We start from the raw sequence: 19760 nt of genomic DNA on the forward strand, positions 1-19760 counted from the left end.
ATCCCAATCTAGCATGAAATCCCTAAAAGCTCTAGAATATCCACTGCACCTAGGAAGAGAGAGGGATGCATGGGGTAATGCTTTAAGAGGTTAAAGACTGCTTCAAGCCTTCCGTAACATGTATTGCTGCTGACTTCAGCAGATAATGCCTGATTTTTGCTTCTTATTCCCACAAATAAATATTTCAAAGGGAGAGGAGGAATTTCAACTGAAGTTTTTCTCCATTCTTATTTTTAACTGTAAGCTTAATTGCATGAGTAGTTGTGAGGAGCGCGAAAATAGTGTTTTGAAGTTGTTTGTTAGTATAAAATGATTTTGCAAGTTGTGTGTTCTGTTGCTGACGCTGGGGTATATTTTAAAAAATGTGCAATAATCTTGTTGGATGCCCTAGATTTGCTTTCAGAAGCCTCAAGTATTTTTTTATTTGATTTTAAATTTATACTTGTTCAAGAAAAACAACAGTGTGAGTGAGTCTTCAGTAAAGTGTCGAAATAGGGGATAAAGTACTTTCTGTGGGATCATGATGCTACAGCAAGTCAAGGAACAAGCAGACTAAAGAAGGGAATAATTTTGTTTAAACTAACATAAAGGAATTGCCAGTAAGAAACTTTCTGCTGTTTCAGAAACATCTTATTTTCCATGATATTATTCCTAATCAGTCAATTTTCCTGTTAATCACCTGGTTTATTGTAAACAGCTACAAACATTTAAACGTGTCTAGTAATTTTAAGTAGCTAAGATTGGATATCTTGAGATTTAGTTTTTTGCAAATAGACTTGCACTTTTAGAAAACCATGCTTTTGTAGAATATCTTAAGTACCTGCAGTTACTAGGCATTCCCTTGGTACTGCCATGGCTTTCTGAAGACCTTCTGAAGCTTCTCCCACAATTACAAACCCAGCAATGATTTGGTTACTCTTATAATTGATCACAAATGAGAAGCTGTTATAATTCCAATTTTGCAATTGCATAATTGGAAAGTTATTTTATATGAAAAGCAAATGTCATTATGTGAAAAGACTTGAACATTAATCCCACCCAACTGGAGCAACTTAGGACAAATACTAATATGCATTTAGGGCCTATTCAAGTGCCAATACTTTGTTTTCTGTCAGGCCAAATGACAGTCATTTGTCACAGCCAAATAACGTTATCAATTCTAAAACAAAGGAACATAAAGATCTGGTAACAAATACAACTGCTACTTTGGGTATGCTCTGAGCTGTAAAGCCAGTGTAAACATATTCACAAAGGAATGCTTAATATATAAATTTCAATACATATGAGGCCCAGCACCCTTGATAACTGCAAGAATGGGGCAATTCTGTTATTGTAGAAATTTGAGTGCGTAATGAGGAAATTTACCATAAGAAACTGCAAGACTTCTGTGAAAGACTGTCAAGTTCTCTGCTAATTATGGCAGTTTCCCTCTGCGAATGAACCAGTGATCTCTCATCCTCTTTTCTCTGCTTCTTTATTTGTTTGTTCGCTTTTCCTCCCTTGTCTAAATACAAGATCAAAAAGGAACTTATAGCTTTTTTTTTTTTTGTTACATTCAGGCCCCAGACTTGTCTAAGCCTGCATGTAACAACAAGTCAATACTGGCTGTCCTGTCCTGATAGTCAACATCACAGGTATGAAAAACAAATGACAAAATTGGGGCTTTATATAATTCACCCTGTTGGACAGAGCTTTGTATCTACATTCATGTATCTATTGCACCTTTTAATGCTATTCACACCTCATTTTTATATGAGGATGTTTAAAACACAAAAGTAACAGCTGAACTGCTCCATCTCTAACACCTCAAGCTTACCATATACAGAGAGAAACCTGATTACTTTTCAGTCAGTTCAGAACAGGGAGATGAAAACTAAAATACTCTTAGGATATCTAGGTATGTTCTCTTATGCCTACCCTTCTTACTCATGAATCTTAATAAATAAATAAAACAACGCTGCTATTTGTCATCCTTTTCCAGACTTTTAATAGTATGCATTTTAATTTTATGTGATTCTGCAGTAAACTGAATTTTTATCTTATAGTTTTGCTTTAAAACTTTGTATATCCCATTTTTTAAAGTAAATTCTAATTCACTCTTACAAAGTAAAATAAACAGCTGAGCTGCTCTTCCAGATGGATATCTACAAATTCTCTCCCTCCCTTTCTTATTTTGCGAACAGCTGTAGTTTAAAAAAATAGCTGTAGTTTATGGGGACATGAGTTTATACTGTGTGGAATGCCTTACTTTCAAAAAGTCAGACATATTCAAAAACAATGCTACCCTTCAAATGTTTCAAATATCCTTAAGTTGGTGCAGCTGCCAAAATACTCAGGCTCCAATGTAGTAGCATGAACTGGTGTTACCTTAGGCTTAGAGAGTGTTTGCTGTGATACAGCTCTGTATACTTTTATTCAGTTAACATGTATAACTTGACGGGTATTATTTTGAAGTGTATCTTTAAGAAGATAATGAGCAAATATGACCCTTAGTAGTAACAAATGGCTGAAAGGTTTTTGCTTTCTGTAAACAAAATGATTAGAGCAGGTCTGTTTCTACTTTCCCAGCTATCCAATTTTTCCAAAAAAAAAAAAAAAAAGGTCATCTTGTCGCGTTGGTTTGGCATTGTCTGTTAAATTTGTTCTCTATTGCACTTTCTACACTTGCACTTTCACTACACTTGGCTGACTAGTCGAGAAACTACTTCACAAATGGTCACATTCCATACGGTAACAAGTTGCTTTGCTGGATCCATTTTCCTTGTCAGGGTTCTGGTTTGTGTGTGTTTTTTTTTTTTTAACTGAAAAAATGCACAGTCATTTCTACTCTCTTTCAGCATTTGTAGTGTAGAAAACACTACACCTTATTCTGCAAGGAAGAAACAATGCTGTCTCTGTCAAACTGGCATGACCTCAGATGTCATTTCTTCAGCTGCCAGCTGAGAGTTTGTACCTGTCTGTGCTATTGGCACGACCACCGCATCCTTGACATCAGAGTTCTGAGTGCCTGAAGAGTTTTTCTCCTCCATTTTTTTGGCAGTGTCTGGACAGTTCTGAACAAAGATCACTCTATTGTAGGCTTTCAACCTGCGCCACAGTTGAACATAAACCTTACACTGTACGTACATGAAGACGAGGCCCCCTGTGAATCCAATGGCCACCACAACAAGTTTTGTCCAAAATGGCCATTCAAGGACACCTTTGAAATAAAAAAGATTATATTCATTATTACCATTGTTATATAATGCATATAAAGTACTGAATATCACTAAAACTTTTTCAAACAAAGCCACTTGCTAGGAATTCCCAGATATACACACGGCATCGGGGCAACTGTGGCCTCAATTTAGAAAGTAGAAAACAGCATGTGTTGCCTATCTTATAGGCAGAAGGCCGGGAAAGAAACTACATCTGACCCCAAGTATCAACTGATTTCACCACAGCTTGGTTAAATAAGAAACTCAAGGCCATGACAGAAGCGCAGTACTTGTGCCCACCCACATCAAAAAGCAGACCTTGTAGCCTATGTAGTAAAAGAGTAACTAACTTTACAGTTTGGGGTATAGCAGGTCTTAATTTTCTCTTTGCATCAATCGTGCATGTACAGAAAAAAATCTATGGATGCCGACACCAAAAAAAAACACTACAGAAGAGATCATCTGAACTTACTTGGTTATAATATGAATAATGTTAAGATGATTTGCTTTGGCCTAAAAGTAGTATTACAACTTTAACAGAATAAATTACTGTTGTATTACGGACATCAGTCTAATCCTAAGTTAATTCATATCACTGCAGCTGCTTTTTTTTCAACCATTAAGCAACAACTAGTATCCTTCCCTTACACGTTGCCTTATCACAGTTAAAGACTAAACGCTATACACAAGCGGCAGCCCTCAGTACCAATGTTTAAGATGTCAGGTTTTTTTTGAACAATCTGACTAGGTTTATTGGTCAGGTTTACCAATCAAGAGGTTTAACATGTTTGTTTATTTGGGGCAAATACTTCCATGGGGGGGGGGGGGGGGGAAGCCTCTAAGTAATTTTAAGAAATACTGCTTTTTAACGTCATGCAGTAGTAACAGCCAGTAATATTACTTAGTTTTTCTCCTTCTCCAAATATGCTTACTTTTTTTTTTTTTTTTTCCAGTTTTTCACTGTCTTGGTTCCTAACAGAAATAATGAAAGCGCAAAAAGAGAGAAAAGCAAACTATATGTACGCCGTCCTCTTCCCCAGAACACACACATTTGCTTCTGTAAAAGTACTTTTTATCCTAATAAGCAAGTTTTGAGGTGAAAGCGATTCCCACAAGAACACTTACTTATTTTTAGCATGTTGTAAGCAGCTCTGAGTAATTTTTATGTCTATTTTTAAGACAGATGGAGAAGCATTCACTGAATTTGGGAAACAATGCTGTACACAGTGTGAATGCTTTTGAGTGTAGCATGATCAACTAAGATGATTCTTACACATTCTGTATAACAATAAACATTCATGTATGCTAGCTGTTTTGTTGTATAAATGGAGCTTATCCACAGCCCATACCTTTCCCCTTTTTAAATGAATGGTGTGATTTATGTTTTACGCATAAGTAGACCTTCAAAGCCATTCCTAATCTTGTCCTCAAGGCAAATTTTCCATGATGAAAAACAGGATTACCCATTTAGAAAGAATGCAAAACAAGACTTTGTATTATATATTCAACTGCAATGACTTACTGAGGCTTCTTGTTACATATTTTCCTCTCATAGGCAAGAAAGGCCAGGGATCAGGAGTATCATCAACTATTTAAATAATAACAACTAGTGAGGTGCCAAAGCTCTGCCTGTCTTCTTTTCCATGTTAACTTCAGAGCATAGCACAAAGGCAGAGACGTTTGTCTCTCTACTGCCTAATTTTTAAAGTCAATTCAGATGAAAAAGAAAAAGCTGCTTTTTTCCCTCATCTTTACCATGATGCGCATCATTATTAGTATTCAGAAGTATTTAAGACTGAGTATACTCAAATCATATGTGGATTTGAAATGGAAAACAGTAGCTCAGTTTGCAGTATACTTTACACACACAGTTAAGTAAAAAGTATAGTGCAAAAAAGAAACCTGTTTATGCTAAACATACATTTTTATGTGTAACATATATAGCCAGTGGATTTTTTTTTTTCTTTCCAAATCCATTTATCATTATGTTAGCTTCTCAGGTTTTGTAAACAATAAATGAGAAACACAACTGCCGTCTGACCAAAGTTTAGACTAAGGACTACAAAGTGAATACCAAAGACAGAACAGAGAGAGTTCGACTGGCACTAGCAAAACTAGCACTGGATGAGAGAGGCATCCCTGAAAGGCAAGATCAGATGACAGGGAATGTATGTCTTCACAAGGAACAAGGAATACGTTGCTGCTGCTTGGGTGAAAGGCTACATTTTTCTGACTGGCCTTATCTGGCATGTCTAATCTGCTAACTAGAGAAAGAAAAATACAGGCTAGCACATTACACCAGGTTAGACCATTACTTTGCTAGGCCCCCAAAGTAAATGCTTCCAAGAAATTAAGAAAAGTCTAATCCTTTTTTCCCCTGGAATGTTCAATTTTTATCCTTTTAACTGAATATTTTGGAACAATAAACCAGTGTTCTGAATTTCAATAGATGAAGGGTTTGCAGTATCTGGGAGCTAAGGCAACTAAAAGAAACATCCTTTTTTTTTTTTTTTTAAACTGTTTTTGCTTAGTTAATAGACTTACTCTGCTATAAAATAAATGTACTCGCTGAATAATAAATTAGCCCTATGTTAACAAAGGTCTAGTACCCAGTAGGCATAATGAGGCTGAAATCCTCCTCATGACATCCAGAGGGAGTGTTTTATTACTGGTAATGAAGAAGTAATTGTTTCTAAAGCTTTTCCAAGAACTTATCTTCCTCCTCGCACTCTCTTTCACCATTTCTCAGTTTTCTTGGGAAATCCAACTGGAATAATTGCATTCACAGTGAAATTCTGTTTGAAAAGGATGCAGGAAGGACTTTCTGTACTATTTAATTCCCACACTAAGGACTAACACAGCTGGAACTCCATCTCTTGGAATTCCATATTAGGAAGCTTGTTGATGAAATGGCTCTGTCCTATTTCGTAGGATACAGAGGTTCGAGTAAGTCACATAAACAAACTGCTGTTTTGCAAACTGAACTTGCACTGAGCTGTTTGGTTTTCACTCATCTTTTAGTCAGACCTTTAGAAATACCCAGGTAACAGGAGCTTAAGCTAAGAAGAATCAGTAGGCTAGTTAAGCTGTTGTAACGGTTACAGCTGAGATCCCTCTGCAGTGATGTACTACAAGCTTGCAACACCGAGGTGTTCATTACTTCTGCATTAAAGCGTTTGATTTAACCATTATATTAGTGAGCTATCATTTGAAAATAGAAAGTGACCGGTTTTGTAGCTGCATTTCAAATCTATCTAGCTATTGCATTATCAACAAGCTTGAAGAAGATAACAGATACTTACCATTGTCATTGCCTTGTTTAATTTCTTCAGCAGTTCTATCAATTAAAACATACAATGACCAAACAACGCAGGTAATAGCAATTACGTGAAATGTGACCGAACAAACTATTTTCCTCCTCTCGCTTGTTGTCATCTGTAGTTTCTCCCACTGCAATAAAAATAAAAAAAAAAAAAAGAATGAAAAAGAAAGGGAAACCAGTCTTGTAAAACTTCACAAGAAACGGATTAGGCCATTCTGTCTCTTCACCAAAAAAGCAAGCAGTAGTAAAATTAACCAATCCTTTTGTTTTAATAATATCCTGAATAGCAGTATGTGCACGTGTAACATTCATAATGATTTCATTTTCATACACTGATCTCATTATACATTCACTGAATGTAGAACTAGGAAGAAGAGTTCTGTTCTATTTCTGTCGGCTTCTGAATAGCATCTACGATTATTTCTTTGCAGTATACTCATAACATGTTAATAGACAAGCAAAAAGCTGAATATTTATTTTAACTTAACCTAATGCACAATTTTGGTGATGAGAGAGCTAAAAACCCAAACATTGTCTTGCAATACTAAACTATTCTCACATAGTTGCTTAAAATTAAAGGAATGTAGTTTGGGAGCAGCCGTTCCATAAAATAAGAGTATAAGAAGTGCACTTGCATTGAGGATTAAAATCAATAAACTGGAAAAGCTGATTACTTGGAAATGTTTGTACATGATAGCAGTTAAACAGTCTCAGTAATCTAAGAGGTATCTTCTAGCCATATGTTTGTAAATTATGGCACTGAATGCTGGCTTAAGTTATGGCTATTTTAAGACGAAAGAGGTCACGCTCTGCATTTGAACAAAGCAATTCTTCAGGTGATTTTTTAATCTTGCCTATGAATACATTCGTTTTTCAGGACTCCTTAAAATAAAACCCATCTCTACTAAAATGCTTGCCTTTGAAAACAGATGAAAGGATATGACATTTGAAAGCAAAATGCCTCCTCAATTCTGATGAATAATCTTGGAAACCATAGTTAGCATCTCCTGAATGAAACAAGTACCAAACACAATACAACAGTGCCATCTCTCTCACAACCATGTTAATGAAAGACTGAACTGTGCTACAAAATCCAGGCAGTAGCACTGACCAACGCAAGAGCTAAACTGCTACTCTGTTTATATAAATCTTCAGTACACTCAGACTGTGGTTCTTACTAGTTTCTAGGCCCCTCAGGCTGGATCAAAAATTCTGGCCAGTTCAGAGCCCTGAAGTATAAATTTACTCTGACGGTATTCATTTAGGTTTGTTTTTCTTGTTTGGGTTTTCTGTTTGTTTGTTTTTGATAAGTAGCATTACTCTGGTAGAATTGGTGGTTATTAAGTATCTTACCCCGTGGCTGTTAACGATAAAATAACTACTGCTGTATTGTACCTTGGCTAATTCAGTAGAAATGCAGCTACACATTTATTATGCTTGGTAGAAATCAAATTAATACTGCCTGTTGATCTGCTAGTATGCATAACAGCCAAAGAGATGACATAAAGCTGCAAGAAAAAAAATGATCAAGAGTAAATTGATAGCTAATAGTAAATTTAAAACTCGTACATCTCTCAGATACAGCCCAATATTTAAGAGTTTTACATACAAAAAGATGCCATCAGCAAAGAAACATCATGTGATGGTTACTGAACAGGCAGGTTTCATGAAGCTCAGGAGATCCTATGGACAGAAAATAGCTGAAACACATTACATACATTTGCCTTTTTGTTCTTTTTCTGTATGGCCAGTGCTGGAGATGATAACTTTATTCTGATCGAGATGGGACCTTAATCTGAACCAGTACGGCCGCTCTTACCATCTGACCAGTATTTACTGTCTAGTCAGAGTTCCGTTGAATACAACTGTAGTAAAAGCTCAGAAATGGGACGAGGTGGTTATGGAACTGGAATACTGTCCAGAATACATCTTATACCCAAATAGAGATAAAGGAAATTGAAAAGAAGACTGCAGGAAAGATTCCTGCTCACACTGATGCAGGGAGAATCAGAGAGGTAGGGAGCATTTTACAGTTCTTAGTATCTCACAAAGTAGTGCTCGGTGCTTACAAAGCCCGAGCTTTCTTTGGCCTAGCCCTAACTGGAGGGCCAGTTCTCTCTACTACCGTCATCATCTGAGCTCAGAAGGGGAACTTTAATTGTCTTTGCACTCCTGTCCCGGTGAGGATACTTTAATCTGGTCTGACTTCCAAAAGCTAGTATCGTGCACTAGCTGAAAACAAGTTAGCAATTTCTGGAGTAATTTTCTTGTCCTAATTGCACATTTTAGCTTGGCTGTATAGACAGTACTGTGTGACTGCTGTCACTCTGTACTAAAAGAGTGATCTGTTAGTAGAGAAGGCAGCAATTTAATTTGCCCTGGAGCAGAAAAGTGCAAGTCACTATATCCTTGTAGTAGGCTTAAATCCAAAATGTAACTGTTACTGTTAGCACAGATTTGCTTGGATAACAACAGTACAATTATATGAAGTAAAAACCGCTTGAAAGCCCATGGCAAAGGATATGAGCGAACAATACATCGTGCAGTAGAAGATCTATTACTTGTGCTGTGTAGTCCAGGGCTCAGTACAGCCTCAAATTGGATGAGTGAGTTTGGCAGTTGCTGCCATGTCACACAGCATATTAATGCCTCCTTAACCACTGGTAAATTCACTGCTGCTGTATTTTGCAACTTCTACAATTCCCATGGCTTTCTACATTCAATAAATAATTGTAAGAAAGACACAAATAAGTTAGTTACATCAGACTTTTTACTTATCGCTATCAGTGATCTGGAAAAACATACCACTGTCAAGGTGATGACACTGACAAGCCATGGGTAGAGCGTCAGATGCCACCAAGAGCAGAAAAATAGCACAAAAGTAGGTGCCCAGATACAACTTTCCTTGGAAACATGTATATTAATACCTCTAGGATACTCTAAACACTTAAAGGACGGAAAGAAATGGAAAACAGTAACAGAAGGAAGAGACTTTTATGACTTGTAAATTAGTAAGTAAATTGATAAACAAACACCATAGTTTATGTCCAGCCTACTCTGAAGCACCCCTCACTGTGGTACATACTATTGTGACCACTCACAGATTCATTAATACTGGCCACTTTATGAACAGGCTCAAGGTCATCACAGAAGCAGACAACTTTTAATATCCTGCAAATGCAAGCAACCACATGAGTATCTTATCCATGCAAAGGACAGGAGTGCTAGAATACTTCATAACATTGTAAACAACCCTAGAGATCTTTTATACAAGCTATCAAACAAATCCACAGCACAATGTTTATCCCAAGAAGAAAGCTCGAAATGTCCCTCCACCTAGGGAGGTAACTAGCTTCAGTGTCCAATTGAAGCTGTGCTAGTTTGCAGCAAAGGACAGAACCTAAACTGGGCCAATGAAAAGACCCACAGTACTTCAGCCTATTGGCTGAACCCTGAGTTTTGCTACGAGAAGAGAGATCTGGGTTTCTATCCCTACAGTTGACTCCCAGAAAAACCTGGCAAAATGGACTATTTGAAATGCTTGTGAAGCTTCTTTTAAAATTAAAAATTAAACTTGGTATGTTGGGAAGGAAATAGTTTACAGGAGATATGCATTAATAAATCTAATTCTGTCTTCCAGTAAAGTCAGAATGTGTATTCCAGTGACAACAGGGCTGAATTCTCCTATATGCTTTTATTGCGTGTCTCCAAACAATATTCATTTCTTTCTCTCCTTTAAGGAGATACCAGCTAGTAACATGACCAAAAGTAGGGTTAATAATGAAAAGTTTAACAGAAGAGTTCTTTGGGGATTATATGCTTTTTGGCATGTTTGATTCTGTGTACATACTGGTCTCTTCGCCCACTCCCTTGTTTTTTCTGAAGAAGCTTCCTGAAACATTACACTTGCACTGTGCTGTATAAACCACTGGAGGGTGGTACAAGACTGTGTACCTCCTTCAGAAGTTCCTACAAAGAAGCCAGAACGAATAAAGCTCAAAGGAATGAAAGCAAGATTATTAACCTGCTCCAAAAACAAAACCATTCACTGTAACATAGATGGGACTACATCTCACTAGGTTCATAAATTAAAAAATACAGTTTATGTCACCTCTTTCATACACCTTTTGAAACATCCTGTGCAACACAGATGGGACCCCAACTACTACTTAAGATTACTTCTCGAATGACGTATGCCTCAACCTGAATTTCTATACTTCATTTCCTAAAAAGTCTGTAATAACCTTGAATAATCTTCATCCTATTGGAGACATCTACCTTGTGTTTTCTTTTTGTTTCTTAAAGACTATTTCATTCTGAAACCTAAAGGAAACAGTTACTGATTTTATAGCCCCCTTCCCCCTTGCAATTACAAAATATGGTCTTCTGGAAAAAAAAAATCTGAATAGCCTGCTTCTACACATGGACCATCTAAATCTTATATAGGCAACCACTCCCCTCTCCTGTAAAACAAGCTAGAGCAAATCCCTGGTATTTGCTTCAGAGAACCCAATTTGCCTGCTTGCATGTTACTGCTAACAAAACCATGGTTAATCAATATACCACCAATAAATATGGAAATTTTTTAACATCCTCCAAAGATGGATTGTCTGAGTGTTTGAGGATGCTGCTTCATATCCTACAGACACCAATAAAGCCTTTCTTCTTATAGATAGAGGTATATCTGCAATTCTAATTCCATCCTATACATCAAGCCGAGCGGTTTCAAGATGGCCCTGTACAGAAACAAAAGCTTCCTGCTATTCACACAAAAGCTGTTATCACACTACAGAATTGCTCTGTGCAAACTTTGCTGCCTGCACTCCTTTTCCCTAACTTTAGATTGCAGATTTACTGTGTCCTGTTCCCACACACACATTTCCACAGGGGTAGCATCCCTGTGATAGAGCACAGGAGACAAAGATGCAACACTGAACAGTGTATGCACGTTCCCTTGTGCTAATCTTTTCTCACCCTGTCCAAAAAACTTTGTTTACACCCATTTCCTCAAGAAATTCTGTATCTGCTCCAGATATGCAGATTCATACATGTTTTCAATGAAAGGTCTCTCTCCTGCAGAGGCTCCTGACTGAGATGCTAAATTGAAGGTGAAAGTTAATGGGCTGCTTTGCCACATGCTATGAATGTTTGGACTTTTAACTCCTGGATATTTTCAGGAGCCCTGTTTTTTTAAAATTTCATGTAAGGAGGCCTGACTGAGGAATCTAGTAGAGGCATGACATTGCTAATATTATATATTTTTCTTGTTTTGGCATTTTTATCTCTATCCATCATTTAGCAAAGTAATTACAATGAATGCAACGTAAACAGCAACCACAGCTGGAAGGACTTCTTCCTATTCTTACTTAGGACTAAGGTTGTCATGCAATATTTTCTGTCTTCTGTTTTCTTTCTACAGCATAAAGAAAGATTTCAACCCACTCTCTAACTTGAAATAATCATGCCTGCAAAATGAAGCCTAAAATTATTTACTAGAGGCTGCATCAAGCACACAGTCTAGGAGTACACAGTAAAACTACTCGTCTCAAAATAGGACTGAAGCTAGGGCTTTGGAAGAAAGCTTTTAAGAACTGGAGCAGTGTACGATGAAGTGAGCTGAGCACTCAAGACATTTCAGTAGTGTGAGCATGTAGCTCAGAGTTTATTTTCTGTGGTTTTGTGGAGGGTTTTTTGGTCACTTGTTGCAGTACTAATTGGCTAAGGCTCCACAGTAAACTGCTCACTACCATCAACCTAGCAGCTGGAGGAAAGCAGCTGCAACAGTAGTTTGCAGGAATGGAATTTGTGCAGTGGGTGGAGAAGGAGGAAATAACAGTAATAAAAGACAACAGGTTTCTGTACATGTCAGGAGAACGATATAGGCACATGTAGATTTGAAGTATTGATCGGAGAAGAGACTTCAACCCTTGTCATTGAAGTAAAAGCATTTTGGGCCACACTGTGCAACCTAAACAATATTTGGTTACAGCCTATACCAGAGGAACTGCATCTTAAGGAAGGACAAAGCATGCCTCACCGCATCCTGTTCTACGAGAAGTCCCCTCTTTCCATTACACAGACTGCGCCAGTTCCACTGGCTGAAAGGAGAGAGGACTGGGCCACGACAACACCTCCTCCTTACTCTTTTCCCTGCACGCATCCAGAGCACCAGGAAGAACTGAGCTGGTTGGATAAAACACAGAAAATACATCTGTGATTGTCTTTTGTCAAAAGATACAACCCAGAGGAAACTCCCGTAAGAATCAAGAACTGCAGACCAGAATTAGACCCCTGTCATGTGAGCTACTGAACACAAAAATAAAATGAGAAACAAACAAACAAACACGTTGTATGGTGTATCACTGCAGCCATATCACAACCTTACCTCAATCTAGTTAGCTGATTAGATGAACTGGTACAAATCCTTCTCTAGCAAACCTGATTGAAGTTTAAATGCAATCTCTCTTTAGATGAAATCTCCTTATATGACACTAAACAAACCTGGCTGGAATTCAATTTGATCTCTGTGTTGTATTCAGAATACCCACTTTAAAAGTTTAAAATTGAACCATAAATTACATGGGTACAATTATAAAAATAAACACACAATTCACTTTTATGCAAGCTACGCATGCCTAGAGCATTAAAAGAACTACATAATGAAACATTTCTCTTTGATAAACACCTCAAGATGATCATCTGAAGAGAAGAATTTATTTTTATCAAAATAAACACAGCTCTGTATGTCTTTTTAAATTGAGAGTTAAAAGAGCTGGGCTTGAGTGATACAATCTGTATGTACTCTTCAGAAACTCAGGAATTTTAAACTGCGTATGTCATCAATTAGTGGACCATTAAAAAGTACAAAACGAGGGTATTAAGCAATTTGAGCACATCATTTCTAAAATGAAGTCGCTGTTTTTGCAGTCTGGAAGTACTATTGAGAATATGTGTCATTTACCAACTACAAGAACTTCAGTACCTGCATCCTAATTCCAGCACAGATCTAAATGTGATAATGGTACACTTTGGAAACACAGGAACTGCCAGACCTCATGTCTCTATCGTCCAAGTGTTATGTCTCGGACAGAGGCCAATGACAGATGCTTCAGAGAAAAGAGCAAGAAACCCCTCTAGAAATTATTTTATCACAAAATATAGAACACAAAAGTACTCTATAAAACTTCTACTTTCCAGGAATCCTCTTCGAATGCTCTTACAACATTAATTTTCTTGTCTTTTGTTTAAGCTATTTAGAAAAAAGATCATTAGCTCTAGCATGGTAGGTTTCAGCTAATATGGTATCCTTATCTAGAAAGATAATCCTGATAAAAAACTGCAAAAGAAACATTAAACCACTGGTCCAGAGTGAACTATTACCATAATGAAATGTTTGGAGAAACTGTGGGGAATGTCTGGGACTAAAAACAGAAAGAGAAGAAATGCATCTAGAAGACATTCACTTTGGGTGCCAGGGATACTCAAAAATCAGAAAACAAGCTATATGTGGGTAACTCATCAAGAAGCAAGGACAAAGAGGGTAGAATCGACGACCTCTCCACAACTTGTATCACAGTTAGTCAACCATAGACTTAGATGCTGCAGTTACCTGCTCTCTCTGCAGTATTTCTAGAGTCATTCTCTGTATTGTTCTGTATGTTACTTTTCTTCTCCTTGCAGCTAGTCAAGTATCTTCCTCCTCTGTTTACTCTGTGCCTCCAAAATAGCAGCATACCCAATTGCAGGTGTGACATTTTCCTCCATAGACACTCAGTAGAAAGGGCATTAAAATCCTAGTCCAGGTCTCTAACAACATAAACTTGACAAAAAAAACAAACCAAAACAAAGCAATAACCTAACTGCAATGACACAAAGTGCAGATCATAATTTTGCTGCAAGGACAATTATGCTGAGATTTCATTTTCCCACCAAAGCAGGTGGGGTTGCTGCATTTTGTGGTATGCCCTCTAAGGGCAACACAAGACAGCAGTGACACATGTTCAGTGCTGGACTTGAGATGGATTGTGCCAGGGTCAGAGTAACGACAAGTCCTTCCTCCACTACAGCAGTCATAAAATACCATCTCTCAACAATCTCCGCTACAGCAGTTACAACATATCATCTCTCAGCGGTCTTTGCCAGTCTGCCAAGCTGCCATACAAAATTAGTTATTCCACCTTACACCTAAAAAACATTTCCACTTAAATTTGCCTTCTTTTAGACGAGTGCCAGCATTAAAACTCTCATTACTAGCATGTACTAAAGCTGCTTTGTTGTTTTTCGCTCTCAAATCATATGCTTGCTTCTCCCATTTCCACTATTTGATACATTAGAAATTCACTCTGTCCAGTATGTAAAATTCCTTAGAGTTCTCATTTATACATTACAGAATAAAAACCTAAAACCATTTATCTGTCCAACTTACTATGTGATCTGGCCTAAGGAAACATATATTACGGTCTCTATACTCCAAGGGCCTCCATCATAACATCGTTAACAGAAATGGAGAGAACTATTAGCAGCACGCAGAGGAAGGAAGGGTACAAAGGGAAGTTTGCATGCTAGCGAATCTTGTGAGAAAAGGGGTACAGTTGCATTAGAAATGGAAGGCAACCATATTCAAATGGCACTGAATGAAAAGTAGCCATTCGTAGTGTTGGATGAACTTCTAGAACATCTTGCCTGTCTTTTCAGCTCATTTTATATCCGTCACTTATATATATCAAAGATGCTCTAGCGATTTTTTTCCCCTTCTATAGCCACTAAATTAATAGTACAAGTGATCCTGAACAATAACTTCTTTTTATAGGGTCATTATTTTCTTCCTGAAGTTTTAAGAGAAACTGCCCTGCGTTTTATGGAAGATGTAACTCAACTCCTGACCTTCTCTTAACCAAATCAGTCTGAATTGTTACAAAGACTTGGTTTAAATGTCCTTGTATACCAATAGTATACCAATGTTTTAGATATATTTTAGTTTAAACACATCTAGACATCCCTTTGCAACTACACATGCACCACACACACAGGTCCGATCTGTCACGTTCCCAAGATCTAAAAAGTGGAGCTGACATGCTTCACTATCACTAAATATGACTTTAGCAAGACTACTGCTGACTTCCCAGTGAACAGCTACTGTTGCTGTTTCTGTCTTTTAGTTTCCCCACAAGGGATGCTCTCTTGATCCAATTAAATAAAAATGAAATAGAGGAAATTTGTGCTGAGGAAAAGCTGCAGTAATTAACACAAAACTACAGCTTAGTGCTCTGGTAGAAGAGCTGAGGGAGGCTCTTCGTTCTGAAAGACCTCCAACAAATGCCACACATTCCAGTTTTGTCACATACAAACTGGAGCAGATGAATAAAGTAAGATTTTAAATTCCTGGAGGAAAAGGCTCTTTTTCAAAGTAATTTGAATAAAATGCCACAGGAATAAAATAAAATCAACACTAAAAATCATAAAATATAGAGAATGAATTGTGATAATTAGCCCACTTGATAGTAAATTAGATAAAGTACCACACGTACCATTGCCATGGTCCAAGAGAACGCATTTTTCGCATGCATCCCACCAATAAGCAAGCATCAGCTTGTGAACTAAAACTCAGGTCATATCATATGCTCATCAGTAGTTTCATGTAAAATAAATTTGATGTTAATAAACACTTTACAATTGTATTAGTTATGTGAGAAGTTAATAGATACATTAACTATTAGTCAATCAGATCATGAACAGTAGCCCACTTCCATTAGAATCAGTAAAATCTTTAGCTTCAAAATTAAACAATAAAAATGGCATTTTTAGAAAAGTCCATGAACAGTAATAAATGGTTTAGGTCAAGGTTTAGGTTGATTCTTACACTCCTTAAATTTTACCAGTTTGTGCCAGGCTATCATTCCATTTACATTTCCTTTAGTGCTAAAGTCAGTATCGAGGGATTCTGTTCATTATTTTCAAAGGTGCAGCTGACCAGCTGCTCAGTTATGATGGTTTGTGAGGCCAAGCTATAAAATGGAACACTAAAATGACTGAAATAAAAAAAAATGAAAATGAAACCTCAATTACTTAAAAAAAAGTATGGAGAGGCTGATAAGCTGCGTGACGGGTAGTAAAGTGTCCTCTAAGTAAAATGGACATGCAATTTTTGATGAAAATGCAAGTTGCATCTGTAAAGCAGCTCAGACCAAAACTGTTTATTTCGGCAACTTGTGAATTGCGTTGGTTTGCACTGTGAATGCCCAAGTGCTGCAAGCGTTCTTTGATGATTTCAGAAAGCACAAAAGGATTCATACCAGACAGAGCTCATGTTCACGGTTCTGTACAATAGTGGATAACATCACTAACACCTTAAGCTGAATCATCTCCTGAGTCCCCTTTATTATTCATAAATGTTACTGACCAGCAGAAGCAGAAAAATTGGTTACCAGCAGCTAATTAGAAGAAGAAACAGTTTTCATTTCATTTTCTGTTAACAAGATTTTTTTGTTTCTTAAAAAAAAAGTTCAAAGACAACAAACAACAATAAAAGCATCTTGTTCCCTCTGCAGAAAGGATGCTGCATATGTCGAGGCCTCAGCAAAACGTCAAAGTAAGATGAATCTTATGACTGTTTCAAGGTATGAGGCACAAGAGGTCAGCATCTCTAGGCAGAAATCCATGTAAATTGGAACAGCTTTGTGAGAAAAAGCTGTGCTGAATGCAAAAGAAAGAAATACGGAGATGGAAAGCTAACCCAAATTCTACCATTATGGAAAATGTATGATCTAGTATTCTTGTTATGGCACAAAATGCAAGAGAGCCTTACTCTACAAACTACAGCGTGTGATCTACTGACTTGCAAAGTTAACAGTAATGCTCTATTACTCTCTCTCAAACATTAGAAATACAACTGTCTGAACAAAGTAGTTCCTTGCATCCTTGAGGCATCACAACAGGGTATAAACGCTACAGAATTATTTTAACTGTAAAAGCTTTAATATACACAGTCTCCCTTGAGCACAAAGTTATTCACCATAATGACATGACAGCCAATAAGAAAGTAATCGCTTTGTGCCTCTGTGCATACTGGTGAAGTATCTGACCTCCCATATTACAAGAAATGATTTGAGGCTAGCAGTGTTTTGAGATGCAGTTTGCTCTAAGAAGAAAACACTGGAGCAGGTTGCCTTGACAACACTGTGTAGATGCACCAGAAATCGAAAGGAAACGTAGGATCTTCTGCTATGCGAAGGACTGAAAAGTATTCACCAAATTGGGTTAAAAGAATTAATCCTACAGCAAGTCAGTGTTACCTGATGTCAGTGTTACTCTATGCAATATTAGCTGTCACTTATCGTGAGTCTTATTATAAAGCAAATGAAAAAGCCAGGTGGTTCATACCTCACAGCACAGGGCAATACAAAGTAAACAGCAAGCAATATAATAATGACTGCTCAAAGCTTTTTTCTTTTTTTTCCTAGGGGATTCTGCAGGTCACTTCCAGTTCTGACAGTCTACTCTGCTGGGAGGAGCGGTTTCTAACGGCGAGTAGTTTTGATTTCATAGCAGGATTTCACAAAGACGTCTCTGCAGGGAATATCACTTTCAGCAGTCAACGTCATATTCTTAAATAGGAGTGTAATACAAATTATCTAAGTGCAGCTGTCATTTAAACAAAAATAAACCAACACCCTTTTCATCTTTTGCCCTCACTGAATCTATCATATATGGTACAAATTTTATCAAATAATGAAGATTTATCCACAAAGCATCCAGTCCTGAACTAAGTCTTCCAGGCAGTCATATTTCTTGAAGATTTGCTCTTTTTATAGGATTGCACTGGCCACAAAGAGAAGGGAGCTGAATCTGGGTCTCTCACACACTAGCTAAGAGCTCTAACAGCTGGACTGAGTAGTGCAAGTGACAGCTGTTTTGTAAAAAAAGGCAACTTATGCAGCTTTAACTCAAATAGAAGGAGGAGAAGCAGATATGTCCCTGAAGTACAGCGTGAAGCCTTAAATCTGGGACAGAAATAGGACTTTCCTTTTGGCTACCAGCTTTCCAAGCAGCACTCTGGGCATTTCCCCCCCCCCGTTTCCATAGGTGATTAATTTCCCCCTCACATTTTTAGGAGCTTGTGGGATTATTTATTTCTCTAGGTAAAGGGTGCCTTAGAGCTGGGCGCTACCCCCTCCCAAAAGTTGCCTGGTGCTCAAATGCTAAATTTTAATTGGTACACAACCCCTTTTCCTCATCTCATGGTCTTGCTGCAAACAGAATATCTTTAACCTATTATATTAAAATATTTGCTTTCGATTCAATAGGTAAATCAACGTCATACCAATCAGATGAAATCTCCCCTAAACAAACTAATCCAACCACATTGGGCACTGAGGGGATTGAACTGGGTTTAGCTTCATTTGGAAAGTATAAAACTTGAGTTATTCTGTTCCATAACTTCTCTCCAGGACTTAAATATACCCTACTCTGGGTGGTGGGGAACCACATATCTTCAACGGGGACTTTATACCATGAATGCTGTAGTGGAGTTAGAGCTGGCATGGACGCTTTATCTCACTTATTACAAGCTAGTTATTTATAAAACAAATGATACCAAATTGATAGAGAGCATTCCTTCCTTCTCCTCTAATGACAGCGGATGGGTATCTAAGACGTCCCAAAGAGTTCAACGGTGTAAAATGCACTAGCCCAAAGAGATGCACCCTGTATCAGATTTTGACATGTTACTAATCAATATATAAACAAATAAGAATACAAGAGCAGTAAACACTTAGAAGAGATATATGTACGCATTCACAATAAACAAGATCAGGTTTCTCTGATTATCAGTACTGATAGACTGGGTTTCCTTCTGTTTAATATAACACAAACTTATCACTCAGTTCTAAAAGAACAGTTCCAATCCTCTATTTTTAAAAGGGGTTAAGTTCAGATACCCTTTCAATCGAAAAGAAAAGAAAAGAAAAGAAAAGAAAAGAAAAGAAAAGAAAAGAAAAGAAAAGAAAAGAAAAGGAAAAAGAGAAAAGGAAAAAGAGAAAAGGAAAAAGAGAAAAGGAAAAAGAGAAAAGGAAAAAGAGAAAAGGAAAAAGAGAAAAGGAAAAAGAGAAAAGGAAAAAGAAAAAAGAAAAAGAAAAAAGAAAAAGAAAAAAGAAAAAGAAAAAAGAAAAAGAAAAAAGAAAAAGAAAAAAGAAAAAGAAAAAAGAAAAAGAAAAAAGAAAAAGAAAAAAGAAAAAGAAAAAAGA

General features: G+C 37.2%; 1 protein-coding gene and 1 long non-coding RNA gene across 4 annotated transcripts in view; one reads left to right on the forward strand and one right to left on the reverse strand.

Annotated features, from left to right (window-relative positions):
• Window positions 1-1544: 1544 nt before the first annotated feature.
• On the forward strand, window positions 1545-19463 carry LOC138067191 (uncharacterized). The gene is made up of 3 exons (XR_011141017.1): window positions 1545-1634; window positions 17067-17135; window positions 17979-19463. It is a non-coding gene; the product is annotated as an uncharacterized lncRNA (long non-coding RNA).
• Window positions 1633-19760, reverse strand: part of MARCHF1 (membrane associated ring-CH-type finger 1) — a 241533-nt gene continuing 223405 nt past the window's right edge. For all 3 annotated transcript variants that reach the window (XM_068942414.1, XM_068942413.1, XM_068942412.1), the window contains 2 exons: window positions 6500-6647; window positions 1633-3199 (listed from right to left, as the gene is read on the reverse strand). In XM_068942414.1, coding sequence (XP_068798515.1) covers window positions 2898-3199; window positions 6500-6647 — 450 coding nt within the window. In that variant the 3' untranslated portion in view covers window positions 1633-2897. The remainder of the gene's footprint in view (window positions 3200-6499; window positions 6648-19760) is intronic.

Source organism: Struthio camelus, chromosome 4, assembly GCF_040807025.1.
Source record: "Struthio camelus isolate bStrCam1 chromosome 4, bStrCam1.hap1, whole genome shotgun sequence".
NCBI lineage: Eukaryota > Metazoa > Chordata > Aves > Struthioniformes > Struthionidae > Struthio > Struthio camelus.